Genomic DNA, 22,044 nt, shown 5'->3' on the forward strand with positions numbered 1-22,044 from the left:
ATTAAATTAAAAAAAAAAACCTCAAGTGGGAAGAACACATAAAGATGTTATGATTTTTCAAAGGTAGAAAGAGAATAACCTGAAAATATTGGCTGGTTCAAACAAGTACATGTAAAAATAATGGACAGCAATAGAACATAACCAGAAAGCAATGTTTCAGAGGTATTTATTCATCCTCAAAGATGTGTTGCAAGTCATTATAATTCTAGTTCAGACTTAGGTTGGGCATCACTCACGAGGACCTTCAGATCAACTGCTCCCACTCAGTTTCCAGCTTATGTGCCCTCATTATGAAAGCAGAAGAGCTTTCTTTTTCTTCTATGCTAATCCTAAAATTTCACCTATAAAAAGTTACAGGAGTTTAGCATTCTTGTAAAAATGAATGGGTTAAAAAAAAAGGAAATGTATAGCTTAGAAATGAGAAGTTTAAGCAACAGTTTCAGCCAAGTTGTTTTTTTTAATGTTAAAAATAAGTGTCCTGTCAATAATCTTTCAACCACAAGAAAAAAACAGCTAGAATCACTATCTTTTTTTTTTTTAAAGATTTTATTTATTTATTTGACTGACAGAAATCACAAGTAGGCTGAGAGGCAGGCAGAGAGAGAGAGGAGGAAGCAGGCTCCCTGCTGAGCAGAGAGCCCAATGTGGGGCTTGATGCAGGGCTTGATCCCAGAATCCTGGGATCATGACCTGAGCTGAAGGCAAAGGCTTTAACCCACTGAGCCACCCAGGTGCCCCTAGAATCACTATCTTTTTAAAAAGTCTTTTCTCACTTAACCTACATTTCTCTTCAACCAAATAAATGCACCTTCTCTACTAAATCTGTAAATCAACTCAAAGTTTAGTTGGGTGCCTTCACAATGGAGATTTTTAAAAAATCCTGTCTTACTTGGTGCCATTAAAGAAAGAAATCATTTTGATCAATTACTGTGACCTAAAGCTTTATTTTTTTTAAAATCTTATAGATAAACCAATTGGTTGACAGTTAACATCATTTAGGATATATTATTAGATTTCATGTTAATTTTTAAATTCAAACATAGGTCTCATCATTAAGAGTATGGATTTCTGGAGAAAGTAATTATAGCTGCTTAGGTTCCTTTCTCTGAACAACTACTATCAGATCATCTTGAAATGTGTATACATCCCTTTAGGTGCCTTCTGATTCTGCTCTTCTTTTTTACACAGTATTAACCAGACAAGAAAATTAAGAACACAATCCCACTGCAGAATGGTCCCATTCAGCCTGTAGTGCATTGAAGAAACTCAGCACAGCCTACTGCTATTATCAATCAAATTATTTTTAAAAATTACTGTTCCATGAAATTAATCAATGAACTAAGACTTTGCTAGCCAGATGAAAACAATGGCACCTGATGGCACAGCTGGAAGTGAGAGCCCAATGATGAATTATTTTGATAAGGAGCCATACCAGATTTCAAAATGAGGCCGAAATGACTAAAATCAGAAAAACAAAACAAACAAAAAACTGAGATCTGATCCCAAGCGTGCATTTGGGTTAGGTCGGTGTACTTATGGGTAAGTTAGTGAGGAGTCCCTTTTATTCTATTTGAAGCTAACTTCTCACTTCGAAAACAATGCAATCTATGTAAGCACTGTCAACAGATAAGACAATCAAGTGGCTGATATGCTATGGTATTTTAGAAAACTGATTGTTGAGGGTGGGGGGAAATGGGTGGGATAAAAACTATAATAAGCCAAGAAAAAGCATCACACATATTAAAAATATGTGCACACAGATAAACTGTAAAATGGTATAACCTTCCTGACCTTGTAAATAGGTGCCCACAATATTTAAATATCTTTAAGAGGCAACTATTAGGAACTGCCACCCAGTTACCAGTTTTTACTGGTTGAATCCCCCAGTGATCTGCATCCAACATGAATGTGCCTCTTTCCCTATCCTCTCAGCCCAACATTCGTTAAAAACATACATAATCCCAATTATTTCCTTACATAACTAAAGACAAAAAGAACAGAAATTCCAAAAAAATACAGTAACACTAGAGACAACACTATAGACAACAGACAACACTATACCTTGCTTTAAGGCTATTTGAGGCTGAAGGTTACTTCTCAGTCCCCCAAAACTCCACCGACCACCAAGGCCAGCACTTCAGCATATACGGCACAAATGACCCACTGAAACATACTAAATGACCTCAGAAAACTGGACTTCTCTCCAAGATTCATGAAAACAAAGGTATGATCATAATGAACTTTCTAACTTTCTTGATATTTCCTGTGGACACGTTAGGCTAAGTGAACATAAAAAGGCTCAGTTCTTACAATGTACCCTAACATCTAGATAAGTAAGAGTTAAGGTTCCAAGTTCAGTGAGCTCTACTGAGCATGAGTGCGGTTATGTGGTGACATCCAAGAGATTGCATTGACCTCCACCAACTCTTATTTCCAACTGGGAAACCCAAGAATACCCTTAAGCATGCAATGCCCACGGCCCCGCCTGGGTTTCTGCTGCAAGGGCAAAGTGTCACTGACAGGCCCACTCCCCCATCTCAAAGAAAACAAAACAAAAAAAAATCCCCACTCACTGTGGCTCGGGGGTGCTGTAATCAAACTATGTCAAAGTTGCTTTTGCAAAATGTCTAATTTATCTGGAGTCAATGTAAGAGACAGGGAAGGCACAGAGTCAGGAACCTCCCTCCAAGGGAGTAAAAGAGCCAACATGCAGTGTGACACAATCTGTACGCGTTTCTCGGGGCCACAGGGGCTGGCAGCTTCACCAGCGTGGGAATCAGCAGTCTAGGGGCGTTGGTGACAGGCAGAGCCAGGGCTTACCTTGTTGGAGGCCATCTCACTGACGGAGTGCCTGGTCTGCAAGGTCTCTAGCTGGTCCAGACACCAGTCCAGCTCCTCCAGGGTCTCGCTGGCCAGTTTCTGGTAGGCCTCCTCTGCGAAGAGATAGGGAAAGGGGGACTCAGTTCTCAAGCGCTTCACGGTGCCGCCAACGAGTTCAAAGTGGGCCATCCTGCCATACCCCGCCATGCTCGGATGCCCGGTGCCCGCACATGAGGGCTGCTTCTTCATAGTGCCGAGCCCGGCACGGCGCTGGGGGCTCAGCTAGCGGGGCGGCCGGCCTCGGGGTAGCACGGTTTCTCCAGCTTGGCGTCTCAGTTCCGCGTCCAGGGAGGGCGCACGAAGTGCGGCAAGCCAACTTTTATACGGAGACACAGACAAAAACCCCACGGTGCGACTTTTCGACGGTGTGGCGGTCCCCAGGGCCAGCCCGGGAGGCGGGCGAAGAGGGCAGCGCGCGCCTCGGGGCCAACCCCGCGGACGGAGCGCCTGGTCCACGGCCTAATTTTGTCGCCGGCCGGCCGAGGCGCGTCCCAGCGCCCGCTCCGCTAGCCGCCTGCCGAGCCTTCTCACGACGCTAATGAATCAGCCGCGGCCGGGTGCGCGGCCACCACGTTTCCTGTTTTCTTTCTCAACTCCTCCAGCGCCCGGCGCAGCGCGGCTCCATCGCCGCGGCTTTCCGGGAACACTCCCCCTCACGCCCCTCGCCGCTGCCTGGCCCCTCCTCAGCTCCTTTACAAGGCGCCTGCCAACTGCCAAGGCCCGCCCGCGCCCCCGGCGCCCCCGGCGCCCCCCGCCGCCGCCTTCCCCGAAGCCCCAGCCCCGACCGCCCCACCGCCTCGCCGGGGCATCACCCCGCGCTGCCCGGTGCCGCTCGCTTTGAAGTCGAGCCCGGGAGGCGCGGGCGCGAGCGCGTGTATCTGTGGGGCTGCCGTGGGGCTGCGCGAGGAGAGCGGCCCAAAACCCGGCGTGGAGCGCCCGCCACCCGGGGTCACGCCTGCTGTGGGGCTCTGGCGGGACCGGGCGCGCACGCGCGCGCGCGCGACCGCGCACCTGCCCCGCGGGGACCCAGCGCGCCCCTCCCGGTGGCCCCGACTGCCCAAGTCTCAGCGTATTCACCGTCCGTTGCTCCCCGCGGGGTTTCGCGGGAGAGCCAGACGGGCGGCGCAAACACGGTTATTCAGGACCTGAGCAACCGTTTCTGTGGGTTCGGGTGTTAGGGCTTTTGAGTCTTCGTTTCTGAGGATTTAGAATTTACCTACTTCAAGGGGACAGGGCGGTTGTGGGAATAGAATTATTTCTATTAAAACCAGACTCAACCCGGCTTCTGCTAAGTACCAGATTTCTAAATGTTGGGGTGGACATAAACAAGCAAACAAAAACAACATTGAAGTCTTTTGAATTTACAGATTTGACAATATGCTGTATTTTCACATTCGGGATTGTCTAAGAGTTCTCATAAAGGAGCAGCAATGTGAATGCACCACGTAGGATAGGCACTTGACACATGTCCTACATACGTGCTTCCTTCGTCTGTGGAATTGCAAATCAGAGACCACGATGGTCCTGTGATGCCAAAGGAAAAAGTCTGGAAGGGTGTTTCTGCCCACCATATGCAGAATAAACTACAAACGTGAGAAAATGAAAAGACAATATCCAAAAGGCATGGTATGGAAGCTGGTTCCATTTACAAAAGCTGACCCTGGGGACCACGGGCACTCTACATAAAAGGATCAACTGCAAGAACTTCACTACATTAGCAAGTGGATGAACAAAACTTTCAGAGAGGAAAATAATCCAAACTCTGAAGAGCCCCATCTTATAAAACTTGGTTATTGTCATTTAAAAAAAATACATTGAAAAGCTTACATGAAGTTGAGAGATCCTTTGGTCTTCAAATCTACAGGTCTTGGAGGAGAAGAAACACTACCCTTGAAATTTAGACTCCATAAATGATCAGTGGCACAACAAAGAATTTCACAGACTGAATCTCAGGTTCCCAGGGATTTACCAGATAGGTTTTTACATAAAATTTGTAGAAGTTAGAATAACTTTCAAAGTATTTGTTACATGAGCCACATGACTCATTGTTATCAAGGATTCTTGAACTGTTTGGTATTCATTTTGGGGACTCTATGTTTAAATCTGCCACTTTTTTTCCTTTTTCTTTTCTGCAGCAATCTCTGTAAATATATACTCTAGGTGAACCAACAGCTGCCAAACCTTGCCAGGTAAATTAAAGAGTAAGATTGGGCCTTCCCCCCCAAAGTAACAACCTTAAAGATAATTTGATAATAAGTATAAAATGTTTTATCTGCATAGCCTTTCCCTGATTAGAAGAATATAAAAATATAGTATGATTCTTTTAAAAATGGAAACATTACACAATGATGTAATGTAGAAAGTCCCTTGTACTCCAATACACTAAGGATTGCAAACAATAATTAAGTCTATGATCATAACACATTTTCATTTTACCCAATACCTTCCATATGTAAGTACAGAGTAACCTGGTTGAAATGATAGCACATTTACTGTATGGTTTTGTTTTCTTTTTGGTTTTTTCCCTCTACTGTATAAAATAAGGATGTAGGACACTTTAAGAGGAAATTAACTTGTTCTGGGTTATTTAAGTTGTCAGTAGCAAGCACATCTAGTAGGTTATAGATGCAAAGCCATTATGCCTAGGATGGTTCACTGCCATCTTTCCAGTTACTGGGTACATACAGAAGCCAGGAATCCCTTCTCCATACCTCTAAGGCTTGGCTTTCCATGTTCCTCTCCCTGCATTCCAAGCCTTTAAAGTCTCAGCCCCAAAGGGAGCTCCCCAGTATAAGTAATCTCCCCATCTTCACCAACTTCTCAAACTTCTCAGAAATACAGGCCTTGGACTTATCTGGATGTGGCACTACATATTATATTCCAGTATTTACTTCTTAATTGTAAAAGGGGTAGAAATTCAGGAACGTTTCAATGCTTTAAGACATTATATATTTAAATACAGAGCTTGACTTTAAGAAGGCAGTTTAGCAACAAGAAGGATAACTTATTTCAGAAGATCTACTTTGTATCTAAATAATAGATTACCCATTTTAACAATCAGCATTTGCCTACAATAATGATTTGGTACACACATGTATTTTAAGTTCTAACTACCTCTACATGTATTGTATAAATCTGGAGAATAGAAAAACAGGGACCCAAACACATCTACATACCAATAAGCAAGAAAATATTTACTGACAGAGTAAAGAAATTTGTTCTATAAAACTGTTGTTCAAATAAAGAATTTTTGCTGATGTTAGTACAGAACTGAGAATACTGTTTTTCCCAAATTCTGAGGTTTATAGGCAATATGGCTGGCCACAGTTTTTTAGGATCATTATTAAAGTTTAACTTTTAGGAATTTTAACCCTAAATGCTCTAAGACATCAAGTAACTGACCTTTTCATCCCCACTAAAAAAACCTCAGTGTGGACTTGCCAGCTTTCCTACAGGAAATTGAGTCACTACACCAAACAGCACACCTAAATGTCATTGATGGCACCAGAACAACAACAGTGACCTAGTTTAATTTTGGATTTTACCAAGAACACGTACTGCAATCATTAACAAAACCCTTTCCCCCCAGAGAGTATTCACTGTGGCACTACTTGAAAATAGTATACAAAAACTCTTTTTTTTTTTTTTTTTTCCAACTGTCCAAAATCTTGCTAAGTCAAGGAACTACAAGGGAGAAAAATGCCCAAGCAACAACCGAAATCCCATAAAAGCTAGGAGAGGGTTGTGGAACAGCAAATGAGAAATAACTTGAGCCCTCCTACAGCAGTGTCAGGTTTTGTCGAGGCACCCTTGAACTATGTAACACCCCTGTTTCTGCTCAGGATCTTCTGTGAACAAACAGTCCTCAATTCTTGCAGGCCAGCACTTGGCTTCCGTCATTGTGATGCGATCAAGGATTCCCCTGACACATGGCCTGAACTGCTGCCAGGGGCTCCCGGAGAAGATGCTGAAGCAGCAGCTTCCCTTTGAAAAGGAAAAAAGTAATCTCCTCCAGCCACAGCAGTTAGTTAGAGGTTGAGGTCATTTTCTTGGGAAATGTTCAGCCAATTACTCTTATCCACCACTTATAACAACACTGACCATTGAGATAAAAGGATCCATGTGTAATTGTGTGGATATTGGTTTCTCTCTCTCTCTCTTTTTTTTTCTTTCTTTCTTTTTTTTTTTTTTTGCCAGTATTTGAATGATTAAAGGTCAATATAACTTAGTCATAATTTCTAGACAGGCCTACTGGTATAAATGAAGAGAACAGGTACAAAATCACTTACTTTGAGCACCATTTGCTTACACTTACTTAGAAAATACATAAAAATTAAAAGTTGATTCAGGTTTTTCTTAAAATTAAAAAAGAGAAAAAGAAAAAAAACCAACTTCATTAAATGCCTTCAAAGAGCAAATACTTAAATATATATCTTCCTAACCGATTCCAGCTTTTCCCATCCTAATTCCCACCAAAATTCCCTCTTTGTTCCTAAGGATGGAGTTAATAAAGCCTAAAGTAGATAGAACTAGAGAAAAATGATTCCTATTTCACCATGTATTGCTTCGAGCTAGTTATTTCCTGAGTTTGCTACAGTAGATTTGTCCAGGTTAGTTCTAACTTTTGCTTATTTTTCCCCCTCTATACATTTTATCTGATGGGAAATACATAAAGGAGTTGGATTCACTTTCAATGTGTACATGTAACAGGTTTAAGCAGAGCTTGCCAGTGGCAAGCTGCTCTCATTTCCAAGTGTATTACTGGCACCAACTTCTTGTTTTGAAGTACTTAAAAATCATATGAAATATATAAAATTTCACTTAGTACTTCAAAAAATCTCCAAAGGGAAGATGTACATAATTTTGTGAGGTTTCTTTTTTACTTTTATCTTCCCACAATCTAGGCTTTTTTTCTAGTGCCGCCTAAGGCTCTAGTAGAATTTTTAAAGTGAAATAAACACAAGATTAGGTTTCATTGACTTCTGAGACCATCAGTAATTCAACAAATATTTGTTTAGCACCAACAATGTGTCATGCATTTTATTAGAGTCTGCAAAAACAAGGTGTCTTTAAAAGACTGTCTCTTATCCAAGGAAAACCTAGACTTTGATACTGGAGATGATTTCAGCACACTATATTGTAGAAAGCCTCCTGAAAGAAGATAGCATGTAAGCTATTGCAGAATGAAAGAAGGCTATTTAAATCAGACTGGGACAGAGGCAGAGTGGGAAGGCATGTCCTACAGAATGAAACAGGAAGTAAGTGAAGCATGGGGGGAGGAGGTTAAGAGGGAACATATGAGCAAGGATATGGGCCTTTCTTTGTTCAGTGAGATGTGTGTGTATGAGTATGCAGAGAAAGGAGCTACCATGAGTAGGGCCTTGCTTGAGGGAAAGAGGCTGGAGAAATCTGCAGACACTGGCCACAAAAACATTGTCAGGCATCTGTAATAGAGACTGTGGACTGAATTTTTGAGAGTAGAAGCCACTGAGTGATTCAGAGTACTGTGTGTTATGGGATTGGATTTTATTTACATGGAAAATTCTAGGGCTCTGAGTAAATGGGGCTAAGGAAGGCCAAGCTGACGTCAGTGAGACCATTATCTTTGGCCATATTATTGGTAGGATAAAATTAATAATTTATAGAACATTTGCTTTCTGATGATTATTCTTATCTAAGACAATCTCAGTATTAAAATTCTACATGGGCATATGTCAGGCATGAAAGACTGTCCAGCGGGATAGACTTCTTGCCCTGAAAACTAGGATCTTCTAGTTATTGGGGTTTTAATTGTACTGTATTCACCAGAATTTCTTGCAGGGAGAAACTGGAAAAAAAGCATTTACTTACTACAGAAGGTGAGACTTCAAGGAGTCCTGATTTGGGTGGAACTCATCTGTAATCTTTATAAAATATAGGAAAGGGGAATAATATGCTGCTTGCTCCACAGTGTGTGTGTGTGTGTGTGTGTGTGTGTGTGTTTGTTGGGGTGCACGTGCGTACTTGTGTTAAGTAACACAAAGGAGTAAGCTCTGTCTACAGTATAAGAATAATTCCACCCTATAAATATCCCCTCCCCCAATCTGTAATAAATTTGCTAAAGACACAAGATGTGGCAAGAGTTTTGTTTTGTTTTAATCCAGTGAAGGGACTGAGCTTGGAAGACAGATTCACATGAACAGAAACATCAGCCTGAGAAGACACTGGAGAGAAGAGGCAGAGGAAGAGACACAAGATTTGAAATTCATTAAGATGAGAGAGGCTTTTGTCCAAGATATTGGAGTTTAAGTTTCATCAGACAGGTGGGCTGGGGACTCCACATGACTCTACATGACACCAGACTATAAGTAATATTTGTCCTTGATTGAAACTGAAGAAATAGAAAGAGGTTCCGATCTCCACTCTACCTCAAATAAACCATAATCCCTGGGACATCACCTAATCTTTCTTGGGCCTCAATTTCCTTACCTGTAGATTGGAAATAATGAAATAGTGTAGATTATTTTAGTGAAGTGAGAGACTCTGGGTTAAGCAACCTTGCATTGTTCACCTAATAGATTCTTTTCTAGACACTGCAACAAATGATGGAGATTTAGCAATGAGCAAAGTGAAAGGTTCCTGCCCACTCTCATGGAGTTTATATTCTACTGGTTACGATGCTGTTCTTTTCATTTTAATAAATATATACTGAACACCTGCTATGGTCCAGGTGCTGAGTACACCAAAGAGAAGGAAGTAACTTTGGGTTTCAAGAAGCTCGTAGTCCTGTGAGGAAGACAATTACAGTTGACCTTTGAATGTGGGGTTTAGGGACACCAACCCCTTCTATGGTCCAAAATCCATGTATAACTAATGACTTCCCCCAGATTTAACTACTACTAGCCTATTGTTGACCTGAAACCTTACTGATGACATAAACAGTGGACTAGCATATATTTTGTATGTTATGTATTATAGACTGTTTTCTTACAATAAAGTAAGGGAGAGAAAAGAAAGCATTATTCAGAAAATCATAAAGAAGAGAAAATACATTTATAGTTCTGTACTATATTTACAAAAAAAAAAAAATCCACTTAGAAGTAGACCCACACAATTCAAACCTATTTTGTTCAAGGGTCACCTGTATAGAAGATTATGTAGGTAAGTCATCCACTAAAATTAGACAGTAGTGGGGTCAGGGATTACTACAGAGGGAATTCTTAAATAAGCAGATGCCTTCAAAGACATCATTCAGTTCCAGAATGCTCTAACACTATGAGGTTAGCTCAACTGTTTATTAGGCATCAATGTTTTTTTCCTTGAAATCTCTGACAAAGAAAGTTACTGATAAATGGAAAGCACCGGAATATATTTGCACCCATCTCTGCTGTATATTTACATCTACCTCCAACTCTGCCCCAAACATACTCCCATCTAATACTTTGCCATTTGATTTACTAATTTCTTAATTTCTTTCTTTTTTTTAAAGATTTTTATTTATTTGACAGACAAAGTAGGCAGAGGGGCAGGCAGAAAGAGAGGGGGAAGCAGGCTCCCTGCTGAGCAGAGATCCCAGGACCCTGAGATCATGACCTGAGCTTTAGCCCACTGAGCCCCCCAGGCCAAACAGCTAATTTCTTAATTTCTATAACTGCCACTTTCAGTTAAATTCTCATCTATGTATTTCTAGATTTGTGTAAAAGCTAGTACTGGATCTCCTTGGGTTGTTTTTCTTTTTTCCACCACAGTACTGTTTAGAAAGTCAGAATAATCTTCCTTAAACTCTTTTTTTTTTCTTTTTTAGAGAGAGAGAGAGAAAGTGCAGCAGGGTGGGGTGTGGGGTACAGAGGGAGAGACAGAATCTCAAGCATGCTCCATGCTCAGCACAGAGCCTGATACAAGGCTCAGTCTCATGACCCTGAAATCATGACTTGAGCCAAACCAAGAGTGAGATGCTTAACCCACTGAGTCCCCAGACACCCACTTAAACTCTGTTTTTAATGTGTCAGTCCTTTGCTCAAATACCTTAATATATCAATGCCATCCATACTCCTGTCTTCACCTAAGGCCTTTCTTCAGTAGGATTTTCAATAAAACTCTCAGCTCTCTTTTACACTATCCCATCTAAGTCTTGCCCTTCTGGGTCCAACCTTCCACCTAGATATAATTTGCTGACTACTGTCTCTCTGACTTGGTGTATATCCTCTTTGTATTTGTTTCTAGGCCTTTCTGTGAGTGTCTAGACCAGTTCCTATCATTTATAGGCATGCAACAATATTTTTCAGTAAATAACCAATAAGTACTCATGTATTATAACAAGTCAGAATATTTCTTTACAAGTACTATTAGAGCAGTAATACTGTCCTGAGGATAGTTCTCTAGATGTATTATTCATCTTCATCTATCTATCTCTTATGCTCCGTCTACTGTTTTCAACCTCTCCTACTTGCCAGGAATGAACATTGTCAGAACTTCGATTAAGCACACCATGGTGTCTTCCTGGAGCAAAATATTAATCTTAGACCTAAAGGGATAGATATTATAACATATATGTAGAATGATCTTTACAAACCAAATGAAATTTTGAAAGAAACCATCAGTACACAGATATGAAGTTTGGGGGTATTAGGTGAATGAACTAAAGGGCGTGTGCTATCCTACCAAGATCAGGAGAATGTAGATTAAAGCTGGGAGAATTTCTGAATCTCCTACTTACTCTTCTCTTCTAAGTTTAGCCAATCTGTAGTGCTCATGTTACTTTCTAGCAGACATTTAAATATATATTTCTCTCTCAATATAACAAAATTAAATCCTGTCTATACCTCTCCATGAAATTATTCTGTGTTTTCACTGCTTCATCTCTACCATCACAATCCTATCTGCTTCCCCAACCCTGTGCCGCAGCACACACATATATACTCTGCTGGTTTCTTTTAGCTTTTCCTTTGACTATGACTTTCCTATCTTAAGAACCACTTCTTAATCTTTATATTATAATGACTAGTTACATTTATGATGTATTTGTTTTCTCTATAAATTTTACTTGATTCATTGGTTACTACTCTATCTTGGACATTCCATCATCCTCACCTCCTGATCTTTGTTCTGACTTTTCATAAGAAAAGAGAACTTCCGGGGTGCCTGGGTGGCTCAGTGGGTTAAAGCCTCTGCCTTCAGCTCAGGTCATGATCCCGGGGTCCTGGGATGGAGCCCCGCATCAGGCTGTCCGCTCCGCAGAGAGCCTGCTTCCTCCTCTCTCTCTTTCTACCTGCCTCTCTGCCTACTTATGATCTCTGTCTGTCAAATAAATAAATAAAATCTTTTAAAAAAAAAAAAAGAACTTCCTTAAATGATTGCCCATGGAGGAGACACTAGAGTAGGTATACTTTTTGATTTCTTGCACTTCGAAAGTCACAGCGCTTAGCCTTTTTGGAAGTCTAATAAACCTTCTGAGAATCAGATGCAAACCTCCCCAGGAAAATGGACATAAGTTGATATGATCAACTTTTTTATTTTGAAAGTATTCATTGACCTCCCTGAAGTCACTAGGGACTCCAGGTTGAGAATTCCCACCTGAATAAGGAAGAGAAAATATTTGTTTTAATCAATACTGCTCCAGAATCTTTTATTCAGAAGCAGTACCTCTGCTGCCTTCTTTGTTCCCTAACTCCCCTCACTGTGAAATACCTAAAGAGAAGTAATGCCAAAGAGACATTCATTGCATTTAAAGGAAATGAACTCAGAGCTAAGAATAACACATACAAAAGGTGTGCAAAAGAGACTAGGCTATTTAATCAGGCTATAAACAGACTCTCTGTGGGGTAATTCACGATGTCCAATTTTTATTCTCACTACCTGTGCTATAAGCAGAATATATGAGTGAGACGCCTTATTGGCCTACTGGTAAGCCTGCATTTGTTAAATGTGTGCACATTATAAAGCAAATTTCAGAACTCAGGATCATGTTGGTAATACTTGGCTTGTCTACTTGATTGTGAGCTGGCTCCGTACACAAATGTAATTAAAAGAAATTAATCTTCTAGCTGTACAAGACTATCTAGGGGTATTCAGATTTGGATAAGAAAGCTCTTACACATGTACAAGAATCTACAATCCATAGAGTTCTCCATGGGAGGCGGTATGACGGATCAGAAAGGGCATGGCTTTTTGAGTCACCCAGAATTTGAATTCATCTTTGGCCATTGTTCTAGTTGTATTATCTTAAATTAGTCATTTAAATATCCAAACCTTTATATGTAAGTTGAGAATTAATTTTTATGAGAAATGCATATTAAAAATGCATGCAAACCCCCCAAGGGCCACATGTGACTTACAGAGGGTACTCACTCAATAGTATAACTATTATTTTGACTCACCTTACAAAGTTGTTTAAATAAGTTAATCTGCAAGAAGGCATTTAATATGTATGAAGGGTTTCTTCCTCTCTCATGGGTTCTCAATTCTTAACCAGTTATAATTTTCCTATCATCACCATTGACACTCAACCATTAACCTGTTCTGGGCTGCATATTAGTGAAGAATCTAAGATCTAGAATAGCCTTTATAAGACCACACCAATCATGCCAAGTCACTATATATAAAATATATATAAAAGATATGTCACTGGTTAATAAAACAGCACCACTTCAGTGAGGTTCATTCTAGTATCTCCCAAAGAACATTCAATTGATAATTACTCCTACAAGATTCTCCTTTGGTAAGGATTCTGTAGTCAAATAAGTTTGGGAAATTTATTTGTGGTCTCTTTGCTGTGATTTGTAATAGACACACACCTACCAAAAGCTAGAAGTTCCACAGCAGAGAAATCTGTCTAACATCATTAACACATATTATCTAAACTTAACTTTGTCTTGAAACATTTTTTTTCATGCAACCATTATCATCTTTTGAACCATACTTTGAAAAACTTTGTCCTTTACCAAATATGGCGAGTCCCAAAACAAACACAATGCTTATTTTGTAGGTCCCCATGTATTTGAAATCTGTTATGTTTTGGACATCTGATTTTTCCTCCTCAAGGTTTTGTGTACTGTTGAGAAATGGTCAGAGAGTAATCTATCTACCTACCTACCTTCCTTCCTTCCTCTTTTACTTTTCCCCAGCAAGAGAACAGTTAAAAAAATCCTTACATATTTATTGGGTCTCTCTGATGTATTGGTTGCTATGAAATACAAGAACATGAAAGGCTCAGTGGCCTGGACCTGGGAAGGAACTTAGAATATCCCACTGAGAAACTGACATGTGACCAGCTGCTGCCTAGAGAAATTGTGAGGTGGCACAGAAATCATTCAGCTTGGAAGTGCTACTGCAGTTCAGAGCAAGGAGGGGGAGGGATGGACTGTAGCTAAGTGCACAGGGCTCCAGGAAGAAGGTGAACCTGGATGCAGGTCTTTAACAAAGTCTGTGGTTTGAATGCCTGTGGGAGGAGGGTATTAGCTTGCATTCTTTTTTAAAAATTTTTTATAAACATATAATATATTTTTATCCCCAGGGGTACAGGTCTGTGAATCGCCAGAGCTTGCATTCTTTTCAGGTGGAATAAACATCTGGAGCCTGAATAAGGGTCACGTGTGTCAGTGGTAAATAGCCTGGATGGAGTAGACTCCTTAAAGGGAGAGGTGAAATCGGGTTGGATACTTACATGCATGGCCTTGAGCTAATGGATTTTGTGGGGATTGGATAAGGGCACTGGTAGACCAGGAGGCCGAAATAAAGAAGAGAGAAGGAAGGAAGTTATGAATCAATTGCAGTAGTTCAGATGTACAGTGCAAGGAGTTCTAGAAGTATCCATTTTAATGGTTTATTTTGACAGATATAAGCAACAGAAAGAGCATGGTATTGGGGATAGAGATCTAGGTTCAAAAGCTGGCTCTGCAACTTAGCAACCATGTGGCAAATTTAAGCAAATTATTTAACTTCTTTACCTTAGTTTTTCTCTTTTGCTCAGTGCGGAGTCTGCTTCTTCCCCTCCCTCTCTCTCCCCATGCTCCTATTCTCTCTCTCTCAAATAAATAAAATCTTCAAAAGAATAAATGAAAAATTATAAATGTTTATCAAGTCAATTACATGTAACACATGACAGCTGCTTTTAACAGCAACGCATCTCCTCCCCATCTCTTCTTAAAATACAAAGTTATCAAAACAATTCTGTACATATTTGTGATACTAGTAGCAATCAGCACCTGCATCACTCTGAAAATTAACTTAGTATTCATTACACCTCCTACTTTAGCAATTTAAAATGCAGTTGTTTTATTAAGCAGTATGAAGAAAGAAAGATGTCCATATTTTATTTTATTCCTAAAATTAGATTTGGAAAATATATATTATTCCATGGCAATCTAAACACTTCTTGCCATGCCCTGATCTTGTAAACCCAAATTTTATTTTGAGTATTCCAGGTTTATGCTTAAATGATATCTCCTTCATAAGAAAAAAGAAATTGCTTAGCATTCTCTTCTTCTCATTTAAAAACCAAATGGGTTACACACACACACACACACACACACACATATTTATTTATGTATGTATTCATAAATCTCCAGGACACATTTACTAGCTAGGATTATTTTATTTAATGTGTGGGCATTTTGCATTGAGATCATTAAGGTATTAACATGAGAGGAAGATTTTTGACTTAAGACAAGTTTGAGATCCATTAAAAGTAATTATTGTAAAATCTGGTGATTTTATATAAATTTTTTAAACTTCATTACAGGGCGCCTGGGTGGCTCAGTGGGTTAAGCCGCTCCCTTCGGCTCAGGTCATGATCTCAGGGTCCTGGGATCGAGGCCCGCATCGGGCTCTGTGCTCATCAGGGAGCCTGCTTCCCTCTCTCTCTCTCTGCCTGCCTCTCCATCTACTTGTGATTTCTCTCTGTCAAGTATATAAATAAAATCTTAAAAAAAAAAATAAAATAAACTGCATTACATACCTCTGGAAGTACAACTTTAAAGTTTTAGGAGTTTTGCCATTTTGCTAACACGACTATGCTCAGGACATCCATTATTTCACTGGGAGTATTTATCTCATTCATATAAATTTTTGTTGCAAATCAAAGCAATGGAGAAGCTTCTGGATATTTAGATCCACATTCTAATTTCAGTCTGTATATTTTGTTTTCATACTTTGCCCTTGGTGACCTAACACTCACGCCTGCTCACCTTGAAAGTATCCTTTATTCATCAGCTTCAACGTGGGTCACCAGATTATTCCCTTTAACATTCTTTGAGATCTTGCAGAAGTAGAAATAATGGGGAACTTCAGGTCCTGTGGAGAACTGCCATTTTCTTCTGAAGGCCAAGACTCCACCCATACAAAGTTTGGGGAGCTAAGTGAGATGAGGCAGTGACCTTCAAACTTTCTTGACAGTGTACCACAGTAAGAAATATATTTTATACTATGAATAGCCTTAACTTGTTTAAAGTAGAAGCTGCAACGAATAGTATTGTGCTTTTTTAAAAAAGAAGTGTTGAGTGCTGACTCTCAGTATAAAAATATGTAATGTTTTGATACCTATATTTGTTTTTAAAAAGTAGGGAGGAGTGAACTCTTATTAAAAGCGACTTCTGTATGTTATATATAATAGTCATGACAAAATGTGCTCTTGGTCTTTGTTTAAGAAACCACTCATTTAAGTGAAAGCAACAAAAATAATCATATATATACAATATAAAGGAAATCTCTATATAATTGAAGCAGTATATATACACATACATACATACATAAATTTGATCTACTGTACAAAGAATTCAAACAGAACTTACATGAAGTGATGTTTACCCTTACCATGTATGATTTGCTCTGATGTTTCCTATTCCAATCCATTTAATTAAAAAAATACCGATTGTGCCCTACTAATCTGAATTTCCAATCTACCAATAAGTTTATAAACACTGAGGAAAGGAATCACTTAATTTAATGAATCTTATTTTTCTCTCCCTTTGTCCACTTCCTTTCACTTTATAATAAAAATTTTTCTTGTGCTCTCCTGCAAGGGAGAAGTAGAAGACAGAGATTTCTAAGGGACAGGATGTCTAATATGCAGATACTTCGTAAATCACTCTTCCTTATATGTGTGAGTTTCCTCAGGCAGTAAGAGGTTTACTGGCTGTACACATAAAGCAGGGATCCCTCCATAAAGTGCATACCAGAAGGAATGATGTAGTAGTGGTTGGAGACTTCAGAGAGCATATGTGGAATGCTGGCCAACTGCTCCCAGCTTGTTAGATTTTTCAAAAGAATCCCTGCATTTGAATTTTTAAATGGAAAATCTATGTTGTTTAAACTTTTGGCAACTGATTCAAAACAAGTTTTTAGGACCAAACAAGAGTCTATGGACCTCTGTGGCCAATTTGCAACCTCTAACATCAACAGTGCTTAGCACAAGTGACAGAAACCTTTCTGAGAGCAGTGTTTTAGACAGGCCCATAAGGACCTAATTATAAATATCAAGGTAGAGAAATTAATAAGTTTTTTTGGAATCTGGAATGCTAATGTGGGGCTGTTAAAAGACCATTTGAAGTCAGAAGACAGATTCAATTCCAGGTTCCAGTGGTTACTCAGGACTGGTCTGGGCCAAATAATCTCAGCTGTCCATGCACCAACTGGACCCCTATGAGATGTGCTATGAGGAATCAGAACTGACCAAAACCATGTGACTCCAATGACTTAAAAAATACTGCTAATGGCCTACCCAGTCATGGAGCTCTGTTTCCCAAAGACCACCACACATTATAACCTTTTCATTGGCAAATTAATAGGAAAAATAAATCTTTCCACTTAGCCTTCATTTCCCTTCTTAATATCTTATAAATAAATTCCTGGAATACCTACCTATTTCCTCCATGTCTTTTCCTTTGTCAACCCCTCCTACATAATTTTATGTTCCCAAAGCACCTCTTGTATAATAGTATCTGTCCTTACACAAGACCAAATTCTGGATTTTTAATCCCTGTTGGTTTGCATCCAAATTTGTTCAACTCTTGAGAGCCCCTCTAAAATCCATCTCACTGGACTCATCTGTCTTCACCATCCCTTGTGGCTGATGCCACCTTTTGTCAGCAAGTTCCCTCAGAGTCCCATGTCCTCATATTTGGTCATATTTGTGGCTTCCTGGTCCAGTCCTTCCCTCCCACTTTCCTTCCACCTATTCAGTTGTTGCTTTCACAGGCTACATCCTTTATGCAAAGGTTCCTTCAAAGGAAGCTCTGCATAGAAGCAGATGGCAGGCTCTCCACAGGAAAGGCAGGAAGTCCTGGGGTAGAGTGAATAAGTCATGAGATCACTTAGGGCTGGGTGGCACTCAAGACAAGATTAAGAGTAATCTGTTCTCAAGCTGGAGGGAAACCACATGCTTTGTCTGTTTTGGTTTTACCTGGAGGTGAGTACTTTCCACAGACTAAGTTGAGAAACAAGACATTGTTACATGATTCATCCTTTTCTACTTAAACTTTGGTTTGAGTCAACAAGTCAATAAGTACTTGTTAAACACCTGCCAGGGGTATCTAGTAGTCTAAGCAGGATTAAACTTAACAGACCTAAATTCAGATCTCTGGTTTCAAGGAGTCTTCTCCTAATGGTTATGAACAACAAATGAACAATCACAGTGATTTCAACAGAAATACATGCATGTGACAACAGAAGCATGTACAAAGTAGGGAAGTTTAGAAGATCCAACTAGGCTTCCCAGAGAGGCTGTCCATGCCCTCCTCCACTGGCTAACTCATGATCAGAGTTTGCAAGCTTGGGTGGGACTTTAGAGAACAGTGTGTGAGCAGTAGGAATAGTCGGTCTGGTGACTCAGGTGGAGTGAGAACCAGCTCACGACATATGACCTCAGGCACACAATGCACAAAAGAGCCTCTTTCTTCTCCAAACCTCCAAATTCTCTAGTGGAAGCCTAGAAATGTGGGAGAAAAGGAGACAGGGAGCTACAACCACTGTAGCCAAGAAAGAAAGAGTAGGCCTGAGTCTCTAAGTAAAAGTGTAGAAACTCAGCCAACTGTAAGCTGGAACGTCAGAAAGAGAATGTTTATTCAAAAAGGATAATCAAAGATGCAACTGTGGGAGGCAGAGGAGAAAAACTGGGGCTGCCTGAGAAGTGGGTGAAGAAAACCCAGCACCTCAAGAACCTGATTGCATTTTGCAGCCAGTATTTTCTACTTGCTGCTCCCTCTGCCTGCCTTCCCCCTCCTCTGCAGGAGCTGGGCTCTGTGGCCCCAGAGTCATGCTCTTTTTGTGGGGAATGCCAATTTAGAAATGAATTCATCTGGGCAAGCAACCACTGATAAGTAATTTTCCTTCAGCGTGAGTGAGACTGACATTTGCATTTAAGCTGTTCAGTTGGATCCTAGAGGAAGGTGCCTGTTCTGCCCACAGAAAGTCCCTACTCCAGCTCTGACCTCTTTCATTCCTTTATTTAGAAACAAGGCAAGTGGTTCCTTGCTCTTTTAATCCCTGGATGGACAATATGCTGGCTTATTCTGGGACAGAGGGGGACCTTAAGAAGACTGAAGATTCAAGAGAATAGCTTTTGGAGTAAGGCAGGAGGCCTTGTTTCCAAACCTAAGTTTTGCCACTGACTAATCGGAGAGCCTCATATAAGCTCATTGGCTTACCTAAGCTTGTTCTCTAATTTTAAAACGAAGAAAGCAGCACCTACATCATATGATGATTTTGAAGATTAAATAGGATTATGCATGTAAAGCAGTACTGGAGAAATACTAAGTGCCTCTCAAATAATGATGCAGATGTATTTTTTTATGCAGACATACAGAGGATATAAGGATTTTCTGAATTATTTCCAGCACACCCTAAGGCTTCACCTTCTTCCAGATTCTGTTATCTGCTGGTTGACTGACAGGGTCTTCCGAGCATTTATCAATGTGATTAGGAACAGTAATTCTGGAAAGTACTCTCAAGTTATTTATCTAATTAAACAAGCAAACCTTTTTAACCCAGTCACCCTAAATCTCTGTAGCTTGTCTCTGTTGATTTGGTCAGAACAGTTCAGATGGAAGGGAAGGGCTTTCCGGGTGGAAAAAAAATAAATTAGCTGTCTGGAAAACAAGGACCTCTGAGTTAAAAAAAAGCCTCACTGAAACAGCCTGTTTACTTTGCCATGGTGTCTCACATTAGTTGGGACTGGGAAAATCCAGGTTACCACCCAGCAGGAGCTCTAGCTAAAGATAGATATTGGCAAATATCATATTTGATGTGTGAGAGCCAAATCAGAAGTTCACTCTTGAAGTAATTAAAATCACTAACCAGTCTATCACAATGATTTGTTTACTAGTAGACAGATTTTCTACAGGGTTGGAACCAAATCAAATTCATTCTTCAATCTTTGGTGCTAGACGTTGGCTGTCACATACCAGGTATCCAATAAATGGTTTTTGAATTGAACTGAGAAAGCCTGGAACATTCCCTTTATTAAGACTATATTTTTTGTAATGTTTTCAGAGCTTCCAACACATCTGAGAATCAATAACTCTTTTGTTAGAGGAATATTAATATGAAACCTCATTGGAAACCTCACCATGTCTTATGAGATACAGCAACTTTTGTCCTGGGGAAAGAAATCCCTGGTAGAGTGACCCAAATCTCCATTTTCCCCACTTCTAGAGTCCTACAGAACCCTTTATTCTCCATGTACCTAAGAATACTCATACATTTATTTGTTTACATATCTGTTCCTTCCAGGTAGAGGGTCCATACAACCCAACTGGTCCAGAATTTACCAGGTTTATGCCTGTTACCCAAGGGTAATTATAAATAGTATTGCCTTTCGCTCTAAAAAGTGTCCTGCTTTGAGTGCTAAATCATATGGGCTCTGTACTTCTGGGAGAGTACATCACACATCATTTAGCGGCCCAGCCCTGCCTCTTCTGGAAGTCTGGGCACTACTCCTGCCCAGGGTTTTCCTCTATGGAGGTGGATCACTCAATAACTGCATTCAGAAGCTTTGGGCTCACTCCTGAAAGTACATTCTCTCTGGAGAGAGAGAATCTCGGTGGAGCAACAGCAAGCAAAAAAAAAAAAAAAAAAAAAAGAAATCAATTCACTAAATTCAATTCTCTCCTTTCATCTCAGGCCCCTTACGAACACTAAGAAACAAAGGATGTCTAATAATTACAACCCCAAATTTGCTGAAATCTAGAATACATACCTATTTGAAAGTTCTAATCTAGTAATTAAACTTAAGCTTCCCAGGTTATACTGGACCTTAATAAGGTATCTTATTATGTCAAAATCAGCTAAGGTCCTCTAATGTGATTTGGAAGAAATGGACAGATAAAATTAAAATGTGGCAGGTCAAGGTAATCCAAAAGCTCAACTCATTCAGTAAATAACAATGGCACTTTAACAGGTTCTTTTCACTAATAGGATGTAATTGTGCTTGGCTTTAATTTCTTGTAACGATGGAACAAATTTGATTACTTCATACTTTTAGGGACATTTGGCTACATCATGTTTTGGTGCTTCCATAAAACCCAGTGGAAATTAAATCAGCTCTGTGATTGCTCATTTCCCCTATTTAGTGGCATGTCTGCCTCGTTTCAGCAAAATGGTAACCATTGTCTATGTTAATCCAAGATACTGCAGATTTAAAAGAAATTACCTCCTGTACCCTTCTCCTTTCAGATCGCCCTATTTGTAGCTATCAAATTTTGGGATGCATTCTGGGGTGCAATCTTGCTTGAACAAGCAAAGTAATTCTCATGTGAGATTTTGGGATTCTCTGTACTGTAAGTTCTAAATGCACCTATAATTCAAATTTAGATGAGGTCTATGAAGAGCATCAAAAGTTTTAAGAGCTTAAACCTTTATTTTGTGCTACTGCTTCTCCTTTCCCCAATTCTAGGTAGACATACAAGTTTTGAGATAGGGAGTCTACTGCCACATACTATGAAAATTAGTCACTAGTCTAGCACATTTAATCTTTAGGCGCTTACCCAGAGCAGGTAAAATATTCTAGCAGAACTTAACACAAGTTTTCTGACATTGTAGGTAGTACTAAGCTCAAACTGTGAAAGATCATAATACAAAAGACATTGCAAATATAGTACGGCAGACTGACATTGTTTAAAACACATGCAACATTAATAGGCAACATTGTGGCAGAGACTGCCAACTGTCCCCTAACACTGACGCTTTTCTTCC

The 22,044-nt window shown here is 39.9% G+C and overlaps 1 protein-coding gene across 4 annotated transcripts in view; it reads right to left on the reverse strand.

The window, feature by feature from the left end:
• LOC132028660 (cAMP-specific 3',5'-cyclic phosphodiesterase 4D) overlaps positions 1-22,044 on the reverse strand; it is a 558,688-nt gene that overhangs the window by 54,346 nt on the left and 482,298 nt on the right. For 3 of the 4 annotated variants that reach the window (XM_059417915.1, XM_059417914.1, XM_059417916.1), the window contains exon 6: positions 2,821-2,933. In XM_059417915.1, the coding sequence (XP_059273898.1) occupies positions 2,821-2,933 (113 nt within the window). Of the gene's footprint in view, positions 1-2,820; positions 2,934-3,019; positions 3,604-22,044 lie in introns of those variants that run through there. The other variant, XM_059417917.1, reaches the window with a different exon arrangement.

The sequence above is a fragment of the Mustela nigripes genome, chromosome 12 (genome assembly GCF_022355385.1).
Source record: "Mustela nigripes isolate SB6536 chromosome 12, MUSNIG.SB6536, whole genome shotgun sequence".
NCBI lineage: Eukaryota > Metazoa > Chordata > Mammalia > Carnivora > Mustelidae > Mustela > Mustela nigripes.